General features: G+C 39.4%; 1 protein-coding gene across 10 annotated transcripts in view; it reads right to left on the reverse strand.

Moving 5' to 3' along the window:
* The window catches only part of LOC146314052 (kinesin-like protein KIF13B), a 54,216-nt gene that overhangs the window by 34,552 nt on the left and 4,237 nt on the right, over window positions 1-15,427 (reverse strand). For all 10 annotated transcript variants that reach the window (XM_084737517.1, XM_084737520.1, XM_084737524.1 and 7 more), the window contains 7 exons: window positions 9,250-9,262; window positions 5,823-5,883; window positions 5,213-5,305; window positions 3,245-3,425; window positions 1,646-1,733; window positions 1,368-1,502; window positions 235-347 (listed from right to left, as the gene is read on the reverse strand). In XM_084737517.1, coding sequence (XP_084593643.1) covers window positions 235-347; window positions 1,368-1,502; window positions 1,646-1,733; window positions 3,245-3,425; window positions 5,213-5,305; window positions 5,823-5,883; window positions 9,250-9,262 — 684 coding nt within the window. The remainder of the gene's footprint in view (window positions 1-234; window positions 348-1,367; window positions 1,503-1,645; window positions 1,734-3,244; window positions 3,426-5,212; window positions 5,306-5,822; window positions 5,884-9,249; window positions 9,263-15,427) is intronic.

Raw genomic sequence — 15,427 nt, forward strand, 5'->3', positions numbered from 1 at the left:
GCATCAGAACCAGCGTGATGCAAGTTTCAATTATTGCTTAATATTGAAGCCGATAATTGGCCAGGCTGAAAATCTGTCTCTATTGCACAAATAAAATAAACACAATTCCAGCTTTTCGCTTGGTTACATCATTTAGTTCCAGAAAGTGAAAACTACAACTAAAAAAAAAAAACACTGAGGGGTAGAAGACTTTAGTGTCATGGCTTATTATTTATGTATTTTCTGCTGACTCACTTATTGATGTTGCTCCCTTCTTTCAGCCGTTCACCCGCGGCTCCAGTCTTGGCTGCCCGCTCGCTGCCGGCCAGATCCACCAGACTCAGCTTGCTCACCTTCTCTCCACTCGTCTGGAAACACAGAAATACACAAGATGACATTTTTTCCAGAGTAATTGTGGAGATTTTTAATTGCTATTTTTCAACCTGCACCCTATTTTCCCACGTTTTTGTGTTTAAGGGGCTAATAATTTTTTAACCTGGTCCAGGATTGAGGGAGAACACAGCAGCCACAGCCATGAAACAATGACAACAACGAAACTGTTATGAGCAATTGTGAACCGTCATCCACTAGAAGTGCTTGTGATTGTTACTGACTGACAACATGGTGGAAAGGATCGATACAGAGAGTCCTTTACTTAAATAATGAGATATGTTTCGTTTACTCAGGACTCTCGCCAAAGCCATCAGACTCTATTTACAGAAGAGAGACATTATATCACCGTCAGCTTCATTGAAACTTGAGAAACAAAGTAAAATTCACCAAAAATGTTAATGTTAATTTATCTTCCCACTTTTCCAACAATCACCAACACTGTTTTGGCCAAAATAAAAGCTTTATTCATCACGTTAAATGTAAAAATATTCTGTCTCTTCACGCCGTTTCTCTCCGCTGCTTCTCTGATGTTCGACGTCCGTCTCGCTCCTCTCTCGATATTTTCACATTTAACAGGGCGAATTACAGGTTTATTTCAACCAAACCAGAGCTTTTGATTGTCTGAACAGTGGAAAGATGAAACAATATGTCTTTGGTGAGTTTTATTATATACATTTATGTACATTTCTATGTATGTAATATACATTTATTAGATTATTTTAGTTGAATTTGAATGAAGCCACAGGATAATTTCAAATTGAACAAGACAAAAAATAATACTCAAAGTAGAGCAAAATGAAAACAATTTGATATTTTTTTGAATCAGTTGATCAAAAAAACTCTAACAGGAATGTGTCAATAGACATCTTATGTGAAATGCTTATTTTAGAAAAGTATAAGCTTGGTTATGATCTTGTTTGCTGTCAGTAGCTGATCTTGAGTGTGTGTGTGTGTGTGTGTGTGTGTGTGTGTGCAGTAGTGTGTGTGTGTCTTACCCCAGACTGTAGGTCCATGAGTGTGTGTGTGAGGATGATGTTGAACACAGCGTGGGATCTGCTGCTCTCCTCATTCATATTTGTGGCGGCCACTGTGCGAGATTTATTCCCCTCTGACATCAGGGACTCGATGTCCTGTCAGAGACAAACAAAACACACGACTCGTCTGTACCTGCACTTTATGAGATAACATGTTTCCCTTGGCAACGCAACACGATGAAAGCAAAAGACAAACAGAGCGGGAATTAGACATAGCTCGTGAAGTATTTTACAAGTACCTTGCAGCTGGCCACAGCCAGGCGAGACAGGCCATCAACATAAGGCCCAAAAACGTTGTGTTCCCTCACTCTCAGTGCTTGTCGACTTCTACAGAGAGAAGGAGATGGTTATTATTCCTACATCCTTCAGTTCTATTCTGTCCAACCCAAATGCAAACATGAGAAGATAAAGTGGACAGCTTCCTTCCTGGATAAACAAATAATTACTGGTTGGCAGTTTACATCCACGTCTGTCCAGACTCATACAATGTATGTAATGAAGACTTTGAAGGAATTTAATAAAAAGGTATTAAGTATATTTTTTGGTGACATGGAGGTTATGACTTTTTGACATGGACTGTGATTAATTTTCCAGTGAGAAACTTCACTTAACAGACTATTTTGACAGAGCTTCATCACATGGTGCAACGACATTCATCTGAAGCTCAACAGCTTTTCGTGAACTATAATGTTTCAAATATGGTTGTTTCTGTAAAGAAGCTACATATTCTCAAACATGGATTCTTCTTGCACATTTTCAATCCAGCAGCACAGAAGATTGATACAATCACCACAGTTTCAAGGTGGACACCCAAGATTAATGTCACCAATTCAGTACCCGACCAAATGTGAAATATCGTCTCCCCTCCAGTTCCAGAGTTGTGGCATTGAATAATGGCCACAGAAGTGTTTGTGCAGAACATCATGATAAAAAAATGGCATCGCTTCATCATTCAGTCTTGAGTTACGTCCAAAATCGAAATTTGTGAGGTTGCGGTGACCTTCGACCACCAAATTTTAATCAGTTCATCCCTGAAGCCAAGTGGACATTTGTACAAAATGTGAAGAAATTCTCTCAAGTCACTCTCTCTCTCTCTGTCATATCGCATTCACAAGAATAGGACAGCCGTAAGAATAACCTAAAAATATAAAACCTCTGGTCATGGCTGTCCGCTGGGGCAGAGGCATAAAAATACAGTCAGTCTTAAGATGAAGATTTAGAGCCACTTAACCCTATGTTTCTGTACGATTCACTGTACTGTAGCAGACTGAAGTATGAAGGCTAATATGACTGCAACAGAAATGAAAAGACATTTTTATGAAGACAGGACTGGTTGGACTTGAGTACAGGTCACCAGACCTGGATGAGAGGGACATTTTGCATTTTATTCTACCATCTCCAGGGTTTCTCCCGAGGACTTTTTTTAGCCATGGTGGTAAGACGTATCATGTCTTGAGATCAGTTTTGTTCGCAGATGACCTCCTATACAGTTTTCAAATACAAGGAATTTGCTTTACAAAATACTTCCTCTGCTGTTCCTGTTCTTTAAATGTTGTACTTTGTAAAAGTGTATTCATATTTTCTTGTTTTTTTTTTAAAGCAACATGGCTCACCAAAGTTAGAAAACACTGGGGGAGACCATGATCTGTTTGAGAAGCTGTTTATATCTGGTTTCTATCAAAGAGAGTAGCTTGCATTGGTTTAAAGTTATTAATTCTATTCAAAAACTAGGTTTACAAAAAAGTTTACAGCATAGAATCCCAAATACATGGGCAGGTTTTTGTATCTTTGTACATGACTCCCCGTTTTTAAGTCATCTAGACTGAACAGTTCCTCACCCTTTGGGGTCGAGCAGGTCTCGGACCTTCTCGTTGTAAATCTCCATGTAGGAGACCTCGACGGTGAAGCTCTCTCCCTCCTGGGCCTCCTGCACGGTCCTGCTGAACAGCGAGCTGCAGAGCCGAGGGATCAGGCCAGGCTGCTCCGCTGAGCCCATCATGGTGTACGACTTCCCAGAGCCTGCAGACACACAGAGTTCAAAAAATCTCATACAGAAAACCAACCAAGTAATGTTAAAGAGAGACTAGGAGGAAAATAAGACCATAAAAACAGGACAATGAAGCTTCATAAGCTGCTAGAGCGCTTCCTTTAAACATAAAAAACAGCAAAGAGTATAACATATTAAAAAATAAATTATGTACATGCGTCTCTGTTAAGACAGAGGCATATTTCAGTGTTTTGGGACTGGGGAAGCAAGTGAGATTAAAAAAAAGGCTAAATCATAAAGTAAATGAACCCAGATATGGAGAGTACTGATAATGATTCTGCTGCACACATGACTATATATAAAAAGATGTAGCACAACACCTTCTAAGCTTTCATGAAAACTCAATGACGATAACTTAACACTTCAGTTTAGGATGGAAATGTAAGTGTATGAGAAGCAGAGACTCAAATGAGTTAGCAGCATAAAATGAGACACCCTCAATTAAAAAACAAATTAAACTGCTTGTTGAGACACACACTTTCAGTCTGAGAATGTGTCGAGATTCACATTTTAAGTATCAAAATGAACGGCAGCGAGGTTTGTTAAGACAGCAAAAGTGATCCAAACTGAAGTCAGAAAAGATACAGATGTTGGCAAAGGCAAACGGGAGATTCTCATGCTTAAAAAACAAAGTTTAACAACATGAACTAATGGCAAACACCATCTGGTATGTATGTTCACAAATGATACGACTCAGCAGGAGGGAAATTATTAATCTGAATCATTTCTACCACCTACAGCTCAGGTGGTGGAGGTGCTCGGTCATTAACGGAACAGTCCTTTAGCAAAACGCTGAACCCAAAACTGCACCTTGTCTGTGTGTGTGTGTGTGTGTGTGTGTGTGTGTGTGTGTGTGTGTGTGTGTGTGTGTGTGTGTGTGTGGCCACTTGGCAGAACAAATGTAGGTCATTTTTGACAACAAAGGTCTGACAAATGAGCGCAATATAACAGGTAATAATGACTGAAAGGACGCTGGAATTCATCATGGGTTACACAGACTCACTGTTTGCCCACTACCATTACTTCCAACTCCTCAGAATGACAAAACTGTTGAGTCTTTTCTTTGCAAGATTAGATGCAAAATTTACTTGCAGTGCAGTGGAATCCTCACTCGTCAAAACCACTAGCCTGTCTATTATATTACTGCAATATGATCCCTCTGTACTTTGCCCTCAGACAGCCTTCTCTGACACGAAACTGCCATTATACAGGCCAAATATAGCTCTCTCCAAAGCCACCAGACTCATTTGGCAGAAACAGCAGGAGTTGCAGGTCTACTGCTGCCTCAATTGGTGAGTTTGGGTTACAGTCCGACTACCGTGAATCCGAACTAACAATTTAAAACACCTAAGTCACACAGTAACACAAAACAAACTCGCCGATTGAGGCAGCGGTAGACCTGCGACTCTCGTGCTCTGCAAGCTTAAATTACTGATGAAGTCTGGATGCTTCTAAAAGAGTGATATTTGATTTGTGTGACTGGGAGTTTCATGCTGGAAAAGGCTGTCTGGCAGCAAGGTAAAGGTGTGAAAATCTTCTAAATACTGCACACACCAAAACTCATTCATATTTTTTTTTAGGAGGGCATTTCTTCCTGCATCTCTAAACTGAGGCCTCCATTTACCTCATACAATCCCTCTTCAAAAAATTCCAACTATAATTTAATATTGTGCAAGTGTTTACAGTGCTGCTGTTATATTATATTTCTATTAATATTATGAAGTGGACATAATATGTTTTGTTTTGTTTTTTATTTTACCTGTCTGTCCATAAGCGAAGATGCAGGCATTGTAGCCCATGAAGGCGTTGTCCAGCAGACTCTCCCCAAGGCACTGGAACACAACATCCTGACCTACGCAAACAGAATAAACACTTTAATGTCTCAAAATACAGACTGAAACATCAACTATACTTTCAAGATGACTTTAGAAAAACAGAACAGAAATACAAAAACAGTTTTCTACATATCTAGACATGACTTCCTGTTCCTGAGAGACTCAGAAGCCCAGAATAGACGTGGTGGGCATTTTGTTCAGATTCAATACATCTGACACAGGCGAGAGCTGAACTATTTATACCCCTCACATTGTTAAGAAACCCCCTGGCAAAGGTTTTGTTCTCCCCCTCTACAAAACGTAGGACCACACCACCAATGTGGGGGTAAGAACAACGTGTAACTCTTCATCTCGCCGCCTAAACACTCCCTTTCTCCGATTCCATAAATAGCTCAGAATATCAGGAAACATTCAGTCAGGAGATAACTTTATGAAATGAGTCACCAAGTGGTGACGTTGTGTTAAGCTAAAAACAGAAAGCACCAAATCAAGCAGAGTACAAAACACACTGTGACACTGTGGCAGTGGACTAACCTGCAAACTTGTCTTTTTGAGATTCATCCATGGACCAGAAGCAGTGGTCATAAGCAAAAACCTGAAGAGAACACACAGGATACAAGAGAGGGGATTTCAATTGAAAACAACTAATGCATGGATTAACAAGGGAATGGCTGCACCATAATTCCTAGTTTTCAGTCACGTGACATGCATGGTGAACTGGAGGGCAAAAACAATGGGCCAACATGGCCGCTCACACTAGAGTCTCCATAGAGACGCAGCACAAGTCGCTAAAATTTCTCTTTGTTTCAAGTCATGAATATTTGGATCAAATCTCAACTATAGAAAAACAAAGATATGAAAACAAACAAGTTTTGGGCATTTGCGATCCATATACAGCACCTGCTGCTGTATTTGAGTCACTAAAGTCACTGCCAGAGTTCCACTTCAGTGATGTTTACATCTATATTGTGGAGTATCCTTCACCTTACACTGCCGAGCTGGATGAAAGCGCACTAAAATACTGACAGTTATGTGTATTTTTGATCTGGATGGGTCAATAATGCTGCCGTTTGGCAGGTGGAGGATAAGAAATTCTTCATTGTCAAAGCAAAGGTGATTAGTCATAAACTAATCAATTTGTTTTAGTTAGTTTCAGGGTCACTGTGGTCAGTGTTGTAGGGCAGTAACAACAAGGCAGTGTCATTTCGTTAGGTTAAAATAATATTTCTATAGTTTGCCTTCCCCAGGGACAGAGGCAAGTTTAAAATTTCAAAGGCACAAATCTACAATCTCTTCCTTTCTGGGTTTTCTTTGTCAGACAGGATACTGTAGAAAGCTGGCGGGCAGCAGAAGACAGCATTGTTTTTCCCTCCAAGGGGGCATTCCCATACAAATGTAATGTCATGTGAAAACTACGAATTCAGCCACAAGAGGTTGCCAGGTTACTGAACGAAATGTCAACACGTTCATTTAGGACGCACAAATTTTTTTTTTGAAATTATTCATTAGTGTTCACAAGTGATTTTTTTATTTTGCACCTTTCAAAAAGCTTTGTGGAAGTAATTAGTTTTATTTGTTTAAATAAAAATATTAACATCTGAGTACTTTGGTTTCTTTAGTGAAGGGTTTATAAAAAGGGTTTTGTAGAAAAAACATTCATATTTCTCAAAGTGAGCGATTGAAAAACCTCGTGCTTTGGTGTCCCAGCTGAAACTCACTTACTGTGTGAGCACGTTAACTGATTTAAGATGAAATCCAGGCTGATTAGACCAAACACCAGATAACAGACAGTGAAAAATAAGAAAAACAAGAAACTAACATCAGTGAAATCTTTCAGTTATATTTTTTATCCAGTTTGTTGGTCTGTTGTCTTGAATCTACCTTATTTATAATTCTTGTTCCCCTTTTTTTTGTCATATGTATATTAGATTTACATACGAGTTGCCCCATCTGTTCACACAGTAACTAAAATATGGTAAAATTTTAAAATTTTATTTCTGATGTGTGTTTTTTTCCTCATTTGTGTATATATATAGCAACTTTTATATAAACTCTGCAATTTGTATTTGTGAAGGAACATTAGTTAAATGAATTAATATTTAATCAGTACAGTACTGATTGTATCAGATTATTACATGGGTTTGCTGAATACTCAATTCTGATTGGTCAATTACATCACTCTAAGGGCTGTTATTTCTGTATAACAGACCTTTAAATGTTGTTATGAAGAACAGACCATTGTTATGGACACAGTTCTGATCATAGACTCTGGAGGAGCAATAAAATCATTATTAAATCACTAAAATAATTAGTTAGTAATTAGATTTAACACTTTGTATCAAATTATTTATTGTTTTTGGTACATAACCATGTAACAAACAGGATAATGTACACTAAGCAGGTCCCTACTGTTAAATAAATATTAGAATATATATATATATATATATATATATATATAATAATATCAAATAAATGTGTGCCAAATATTTCTTTTTGTGGGGGTAAGTAACCATGTAAAAAGCAGGATGATTCAAGACCTGCATCATCCTGTCAGGATTTATTTCACAATAATGACCTGCTCACTGTACATCATCCTTCACCTATAATACTCAGAACAGTCAGACGACAGTCTCATGCAGAATGCAGCATAAAATCAGATTGTGGTTGTTCACAGAATGATGGGAAAAAGCCAATTGTCTGATTTTTAAGTCAGGGATAATCAAGGTGTAGTGTCAGGACAACAAATAATTCTGGTCCTTTTTACAACCAAACTCAGCTGGCTCGCTGCAGTTGATAACAAGTTAGGGTTCAGACACACCAAATCTGCTGACATACATCAAGTCGATGGATCTGATTCATTTTCTGTGAAGAGGAGTAGATCCAGACATGATGGATGCAACTTGGCAAGTTGACGGACCGTAGAGCGTAACGGAATTTGCATAATCACAACTAGACCTCTACTTTATGCAAACGATGTCTGCCCAACACAACGTGGCAGAGTCACAAAACACCGATCAAACTGTCGGACTAGGCAGTTCTCATCAAACATGAAACAAAATGCTGTTACTGCATCACCTGTTTCTCAACTAAGATGTTTTCAGAAACTGTATTGTACTGTACTGTAGTTTGTGACTCGGCCGTCATGTTGGAAAGAAATCCAGGGGGCAGTTCTAAGGCAGAGGGAGTATTCAATTCCTGAATGTGTACAACAAAAAGACAAAGCAAAAGAGCATTGTGCAACTTTAACTGTTTTGCTATGATAAGGTAGATATGGTAGATACTGCAGCCGGACCGGTAGCTCCTTCAAATTTCACTACTTTTCTGTTTTAATCTGTTATTTTAAGCACTTGTTGACCAGCATAGGATTTGGATTGAAGAGCAGCGGACCTTCAAACAATCAAAAATGCATATGGCATCTTTCAACCCCCAGCCACATCGACTGGATGCGCCGCAGCAGACCACCCTGCAGAGGAGTGGAGGTGAGCGGGGATAAGAGCCAGGCTAACCCGGCGTAGATTCAGGGCTGCTCCTGACTACTGTCTAGCCAGGAAAATTAAACAGGCAAAATGGGAGACTGTCAGGATAAGGGGAGGGGGACTATGTGTTTTCACATCGATGATGATGGACAGCATTTTCCTGAAGGTTGAACTTTTTTAGTTAAAATATCAACCTTATTATCATCTGTTAACTGCTGTTAACATTCAACCTAAGGCCAACTACAGAATCATTACCTGAGTGTATTTGTGAACATGTGTAAATAAATATACATTGTTTTATATTTCATCATATTCTACTCTAAATATCAATAATCACCTGTATATAATTTATATGTAAGTTGTACATGTGTGTAGCATGAAGGAACTTCAACTCTAATTTCATTGTATTATTGCAATGGTAATAAATGACCTTGATACCTTGAATATTAAATATAATTTAGTTCAGAGTTCAATTCAATACTCACCTTTGGCTGACTCCTGAGGGCCACATAGAACAGAAAGAAAAAATATCAGTTAATAATTGGTGTTAAAATAAACATGAAAATATCAATCAAGCTAAAAAGTGGGCTATTTTAAATCATCCTGTCACTCCATCACAGGCCTGTGGAGGTACACATCATAGGAAACACAGCAAGGGATCATCCAAATCGATCGTATGGCAACACCACCAACGGGATCAATATTCATTCAGCTGATATTTTGGTCTAGGTAACATGTACTTTTCAACAGGACTGCAACTAACAATTATTTTCATAGTCGATAAGTTTGTCCATTAATTTCTTGATTAATTGATTAGCTGTTTGGTCTATAAAATCTCAGAAAATCGTGAAAACTGACAATCAGTGTTTCCCTTTTAATAATTATTCACTTCAGTCAGCTGAGTTCTGATTCAGCAAAACTTTCACATGGTTACACACATTCACACCTGGAAACTTCCCAGCTAGTAGCTGTTAACGTAAGGGAAGAGTTACTTCTTCATTTTTCCCACCAGCATTTTCCCAGTCAGCCTGGGGAGTCTTGGACTGTCGACCCTCAGTCACAAGACTGCTTCTCTAACCTGTAGGCCAGTGGTTCCCAACCTTGAGGTCACAAGCTAATTTAAGTATGTTGTTGTTAGATGACACTGCGATAAGAAGAAAAAAAAAACAGTTTTCTGACTCTAGGCATGCTCTTACAATAAATTTAATGAAACAAACAGAGAGAGGAAAAACTGGTTGTAAACTGGTTTGCCATTTACTGGCCCATACGCCAGATGTATGAGGTGACATTTCTTGATGGAAAGGCAAAGAGCTCAGCCAAAAGTAGGGATGTCCCATCATTTTTTTTCCTGTGAGTCCTTAAATATTAAATACTTGTCTATGCAAAGTATTTATTTGACTTTTTGTTTATTTTTTCCTGCAGAAAACAGCTGCACACTGCATATAATAGACTGTGGGTTGCTGTGTCTTCAAAGACACTTGACATTCACTAACTGTCCTGTGACTAATAATTCAATTCAGGAAAAACTACAGTTCATAACACTGCAGTGCAGAAACAGCCGAGTTAGCAACACTGACTCCAGGTCAAAGTCAGTGGAGTAAGAAGGGAGAGTTTCAAGGATATAGAGTCAAAGGTGTTTCAATCGTAGCCACGCTCAAAAATCTGTCAAGGTGACTAATCCTCTTTGGCTCATAGCGAACGAAGCGGGGAATGTGCCCTTCAGCGGCACTAAGAATCTCAGAGCCTCCCAGCGTCCCTGGGACCCCAGCTGAGCCCAAAATCTCTGCCTTCTTGCCAGAGCACTTTAAAGCCCAGTCACTGCGTTTTAGCTGCTTCTTCCCAGTGCGGCCAACAATAGCATCCCATGCATCAGTCAGCAAACACATCACCACATTCCAGCAAGCAAACGTCAAATTTAATTATCAAACATGTCCTACGCTCCACTGCAGCTTCATGATGTTGTCCATCCACAGAGTAGCATTCATGTTACAGCAAGTTTAAGTCTAAGGGAGTTGAACTTGAAAGTTGAGGTTCAGTTTAACATGAAAATTGTTATGTATTTACATACTTAACTGTGCATCTTCCAGGGACATTAGTGCTTGCAACGCCCTTCATACCTTAATCCACAACCATGCACCAGATTTGATGAACAATGCACCACAGTCTAAACCAGCATTAGTCACTGTCATAGTAGTAGTCATACTACTTGTACAAGGAAACAGTCCCTTCTGGTGACGGACCCACAGCTCCCCTCAGCTCTACAGAGCGTTTTAGCATCCTTAAGCTCATTGTTTTATTTTTCCAGCCCACAACTTCACTGTTCTGGATCACTCCCATTAGCATCATTTTCAGCCGCACCAGGTAAATGTTTTTAGCGACAAAGAACCCTTCTGTTTGCTCTTTGCCCTTCAGCACATGACAGACAGACCAAGTTAAAAACTAGCTAAGCTGGCTTGTGAACTTTGTGGAGCAGGTAAAGAGCCAGATAATTCCTCAGTGAGTTGGTAAAGGTTAAAAATTGAGCTGAAAGTGGTGTGAAAACTGGGCTTACATTCATCATGAGACCATAAAAACTCCAAATGAATGATAGTTTTGCTTAATGTCTGCTGGATGTGTAAACAGACAACTATTTAGTGGTTGGCCAACAAAGGTTTTACAACGGTCCATGCCAATATTTAGAGAGCAGGGTGGCCAATATATAATGCTAACATCAAAACACAAAAAGCCATATACAATACCATTACTCATGCACATTACAACCTAATATACAATGGGATGTTTATTAATCAATGAAACAGAAAAATATACTGGGTTATGTTATAGATTTGACAAAGTAACTGGTATTTCAGGGAGTATAGTGTATAGTTAGATTGCTAGGAGTATTCAAATGCATCATTCTATACAGGGATACAAGATATGATTAAAAAAAAGTCATATTGTTGATTTTTTTTTTTTACTTAAATTGTGATTGCAATATGTGATAAAATTAGTGGGAATTATCATTTTTGCATAATTTTAATTTTTACTGAAAAAGTAAAATCATAGTGATGGGATAACAAACATTTTTTAGGCCAGGATATCAATTCAGCACTACAGTACCCCATTACAATGTTGGTTTCTCAAATATTTCCCTTTTAAAAGGTAAAAAAAAAAAGTGATTTGCTTCTGGTTCTGCAATTTCAGTTATATCGCAAGTACTTGTGTGGCCCTAATTCTATACATTTTAACATAATTTAACGCTAACCAGTACCAGTTGAAATGATATTTGCTGTGATTTAGGATGAGGGATATGTGTTAACAATTAGAAACAATGACAGTGACTGAGAAAACTTAAACAAACGTTTACGACAGGATGCATGACAGTTACCGTACAGGGCTCAAAACTAACATTTTCACCATGTTCCCAAAACTCATAAGTCAGAGGGCTAACTTCGTTCCACAGCAGCCGTATTGACAAGCCTGCCTAAAGATGTGCCTGCAGACATTATTTGTTTATTGCCCTCTTGAGCTCAGGCATATGCCAATGCCAGTTATCTCAAAATGCCAGATAATCCACCCAATTAATGGGCAAATCTATTTACTGGCAAGTTTGTCATAAAAACTTAAACAGTGACAATATGTCAGTATTGTGTTTACAGTGTGGTCTCTGCTGCCCTCAGGTGGCCAACAAATAAGTTACAGCAGCTTTGATGTTGCATTTAGCCATTTACTGCCCTCCTTTCTGGTCTTTATGTGTGTTTTTTTCTGCAAGCTGTACTTTAGTATAATTTACTTTAATATTAGAGAGCTGACCCAAATAGAGAGCTCAAAACAGGTTAGGATGAAGACTAATACTGCATCACAAACGCATTAAGGATTATAGATCTCTTTAGTGATTGTTGTGTATCCCGCAAGTTGAAGATTTGGTCAACCACTACAAAATTATTGTGGTTGTTCCCCACTGAGGAGTGTGAGGCTGCAAACTGCATTCAATATCAGCACCCAAATAGAAGAAAAGCAAAATAGAAGAAAATACAACTTAATCTTTTTGGCAAATCTACTTGAGTTGGCCATCCAAAATGTGAAAATGTGAGAAAAAGATATATTTGTTATGGTAAAAATCAATCATGTTTAAACACAGGCACCCAGTCTCCAGGGAAGGCCCCTTTGAGGAGCCGTACCATACACAGGCTAACTCAAAACACACAGTCTTCACTCAGGCAGAAATATCAATTTGGGGTTTTAAAAAAGGGCTGCAAATTTAGTCATGGCCACACACATGGGGGGGCTGTAATGAAACAAGGCCTCCCTATGTGAGACTTGGCTGGTCCATGAAAGAGCAACATTAAGTCCTGTCCTCTCCTGGGCTAGCGAGGACATTCCTGAGATAACTGGCAGAGGCTCGCAGCTCCAAGGAGTCACTAAAGGAGAGGGGAGGAGGGGGACGGTAGGTCAGCAAGTCTATGACCAACAACACAAGAGGCCTACACAACTAGACCGCTTCAGATTGAAAGGGATAGTTTGGATTATTTTATGTGGGTTTGTATGAGGTACTTATCGATAGTCAGTGTGTTACCTACAGTAGATGGTGGTCAACCTGCACCCAATTTGGAGAAGCAGGTAAGGACACAAGCGCGGAGGTTACACAATATATTGCTGTAGACAGATAGACAGGGTCAGCAGCAAAATGCATTTTTACCACTTAAAAAAAGCCCTGACAGCAATGCCCTCACTAGAGTCTTGATTTGTAAAGATCAACAGATCACTGATTTTATGCCAAATGACAATTTCTTCTTTAAAAAAAAACAACAAAAAACTAGAAAGTCTATATGATATCAAGTGTTGTCTTTGAACACATGCCAGATGCTGCAAGTAGGCTGTCTGGAGAGGAAAACAGATAGCAATTTAATTTTGATTATTGAGATTGAAAGCTCATTTTGATAAATTTTTTGAGTTGATGTTGAAATTGTGACACCCTTAAAATACAGGGTACACTAAAATAGACTTTTTAGGTGGACATTGCTTAGCTTCAATGCTGGTGCTCCTGTTTGCTTCTCCAAATTGGGGACATGCCAACTGCCATCTCCTGTAGCTAAAACACTGACTATCAACAAGTACCTCATGTAACCCACATCAAACAATCCAAACTATCCCTTTAAAGTGGTCTGATGATACGCCATCCTTCTGGGTGGATGGTGACATATTAAAGTTTTTATGCACACATTTTCTCAAAGTCAGGATATAAAATAAACAAACACTTGTGATGGTATAAACAGATAAAAAGTATGGTTCTTATCGAAACCAAGTTCAGATAAGAAAGGTTTCTATTTCTAAACATTATTCAGCAGGGACTGATAAATATTCCTGCAACAATTCAAGGTCTGTTTATAGCATGCACAGTAAAACAGGATCCATGAAACTATACTTTTACAGGCCTGCTGCCTACTGTTGAGCTCCACAGCTATGAAAGCAGACCCCAAGCTTTATTAATTTCCACCACCCTGAGGGTCTGATGGCTCCTGCTGTATTCTTGGTTGCAGCTACCAAGGGTGCTGTAACATATGAACACCCCCTGAGGCTCGTGCAGCAGTTCAGTTAAACCTGTCAGGCAGTGGGCTGACTAAGCAGAAACCTTGCGGAATTGGCTGGTGAACGACTCCCCCAACAAACAACAATGCTTTTCTCTGACGCTGATTATGCTCGTAATAGAACAAAGTCTACTGGGAAACTAACCAAGTGCGTCTTTATACAGAAACCGATGCTTTCCAGCTAAAAATACTCGCTCAGAATCACGTTTACTTCTCCCACGAAGCGTTTGTCTGTGTAGCACTGAGCCTGTAAAACCTGTTCGCATTGAGCCCCAGAGGGGAAGTATACCGCAGCTGAAGCGTGTCAGGGCAGAAGAGACACACACTGATATATACATGCCAAAAAAATGCATATGATAACCATGAAATATGAGACTCTCTTTCTACAAAGAGGGAGATTCATACTGTCTTGTCTGGAGGGGATTGCCCTGAGGTGTGTTTACTGAACAGGGTAACTTGAGAGGGGACCAAAACCTCCAGGGAGCATCCACCTAACCTGCTCTGACTCACAGCCTGGCTGACTGCAAGGAGGAGAGGACTGGACTGCTCTGACAACAAACCAATCAATGCACATTTTGCACTCTTAACATCCATTATTATGTTATTATTTTGATGCACTGCACTGATGCGAGTTCAGATATCATAATATCAAGACAAAGACGCATTTCCACACTGACTGGATGCATAAACTGTAACTTCTATTCCAAGTCTTGAATCTGAATCTTGACATCGTCCTCTCCTTTGTTCCTATCCCTTTAAATCCTGAGTCAACCACCTGAGCAGGACTGAGCTGGAACAGACACACCCTTTGTAAAGAGAGGAACGATGCAGGAAGGACACAGGGGGAGGAGGAAGAATGGGATGGAGTAATTGAAGGAGGAAGGGTGGGGTGAGGTTTAGATTTGAGCAGGGAATCGGGTGTTAACCTGATGGGCTGGTTGGAGTCTGTTTAACCTCTGCCAGAAATCCTGAGGGAATTCAATTTGTAGAACTACTATACTGTAATTACTGTAGGTGTACACACCTGAATGAGGCAAAACAGCAGCTTGCTACTGCACAGACCTGGGTTCAATTCCAGATAGTGGTCATTAATCAT

Source organism: Lutjanus erythropterus, chromosome 15 (genome assembly GCF_056507025.1).
Source record: "Lutjanus erythropterus isolate fLutEry1 chromosome 15, fLutEry1.hap2, whole genome shotgun sequence".
In the NCBI taxonomy this organism is placed as follows: Eukaryota; Metazoa; Chordata; class Actinopteri; order Lutjaniformes; family Lutjanidae; genus Lutjanus; species Lutjanus erythropterus.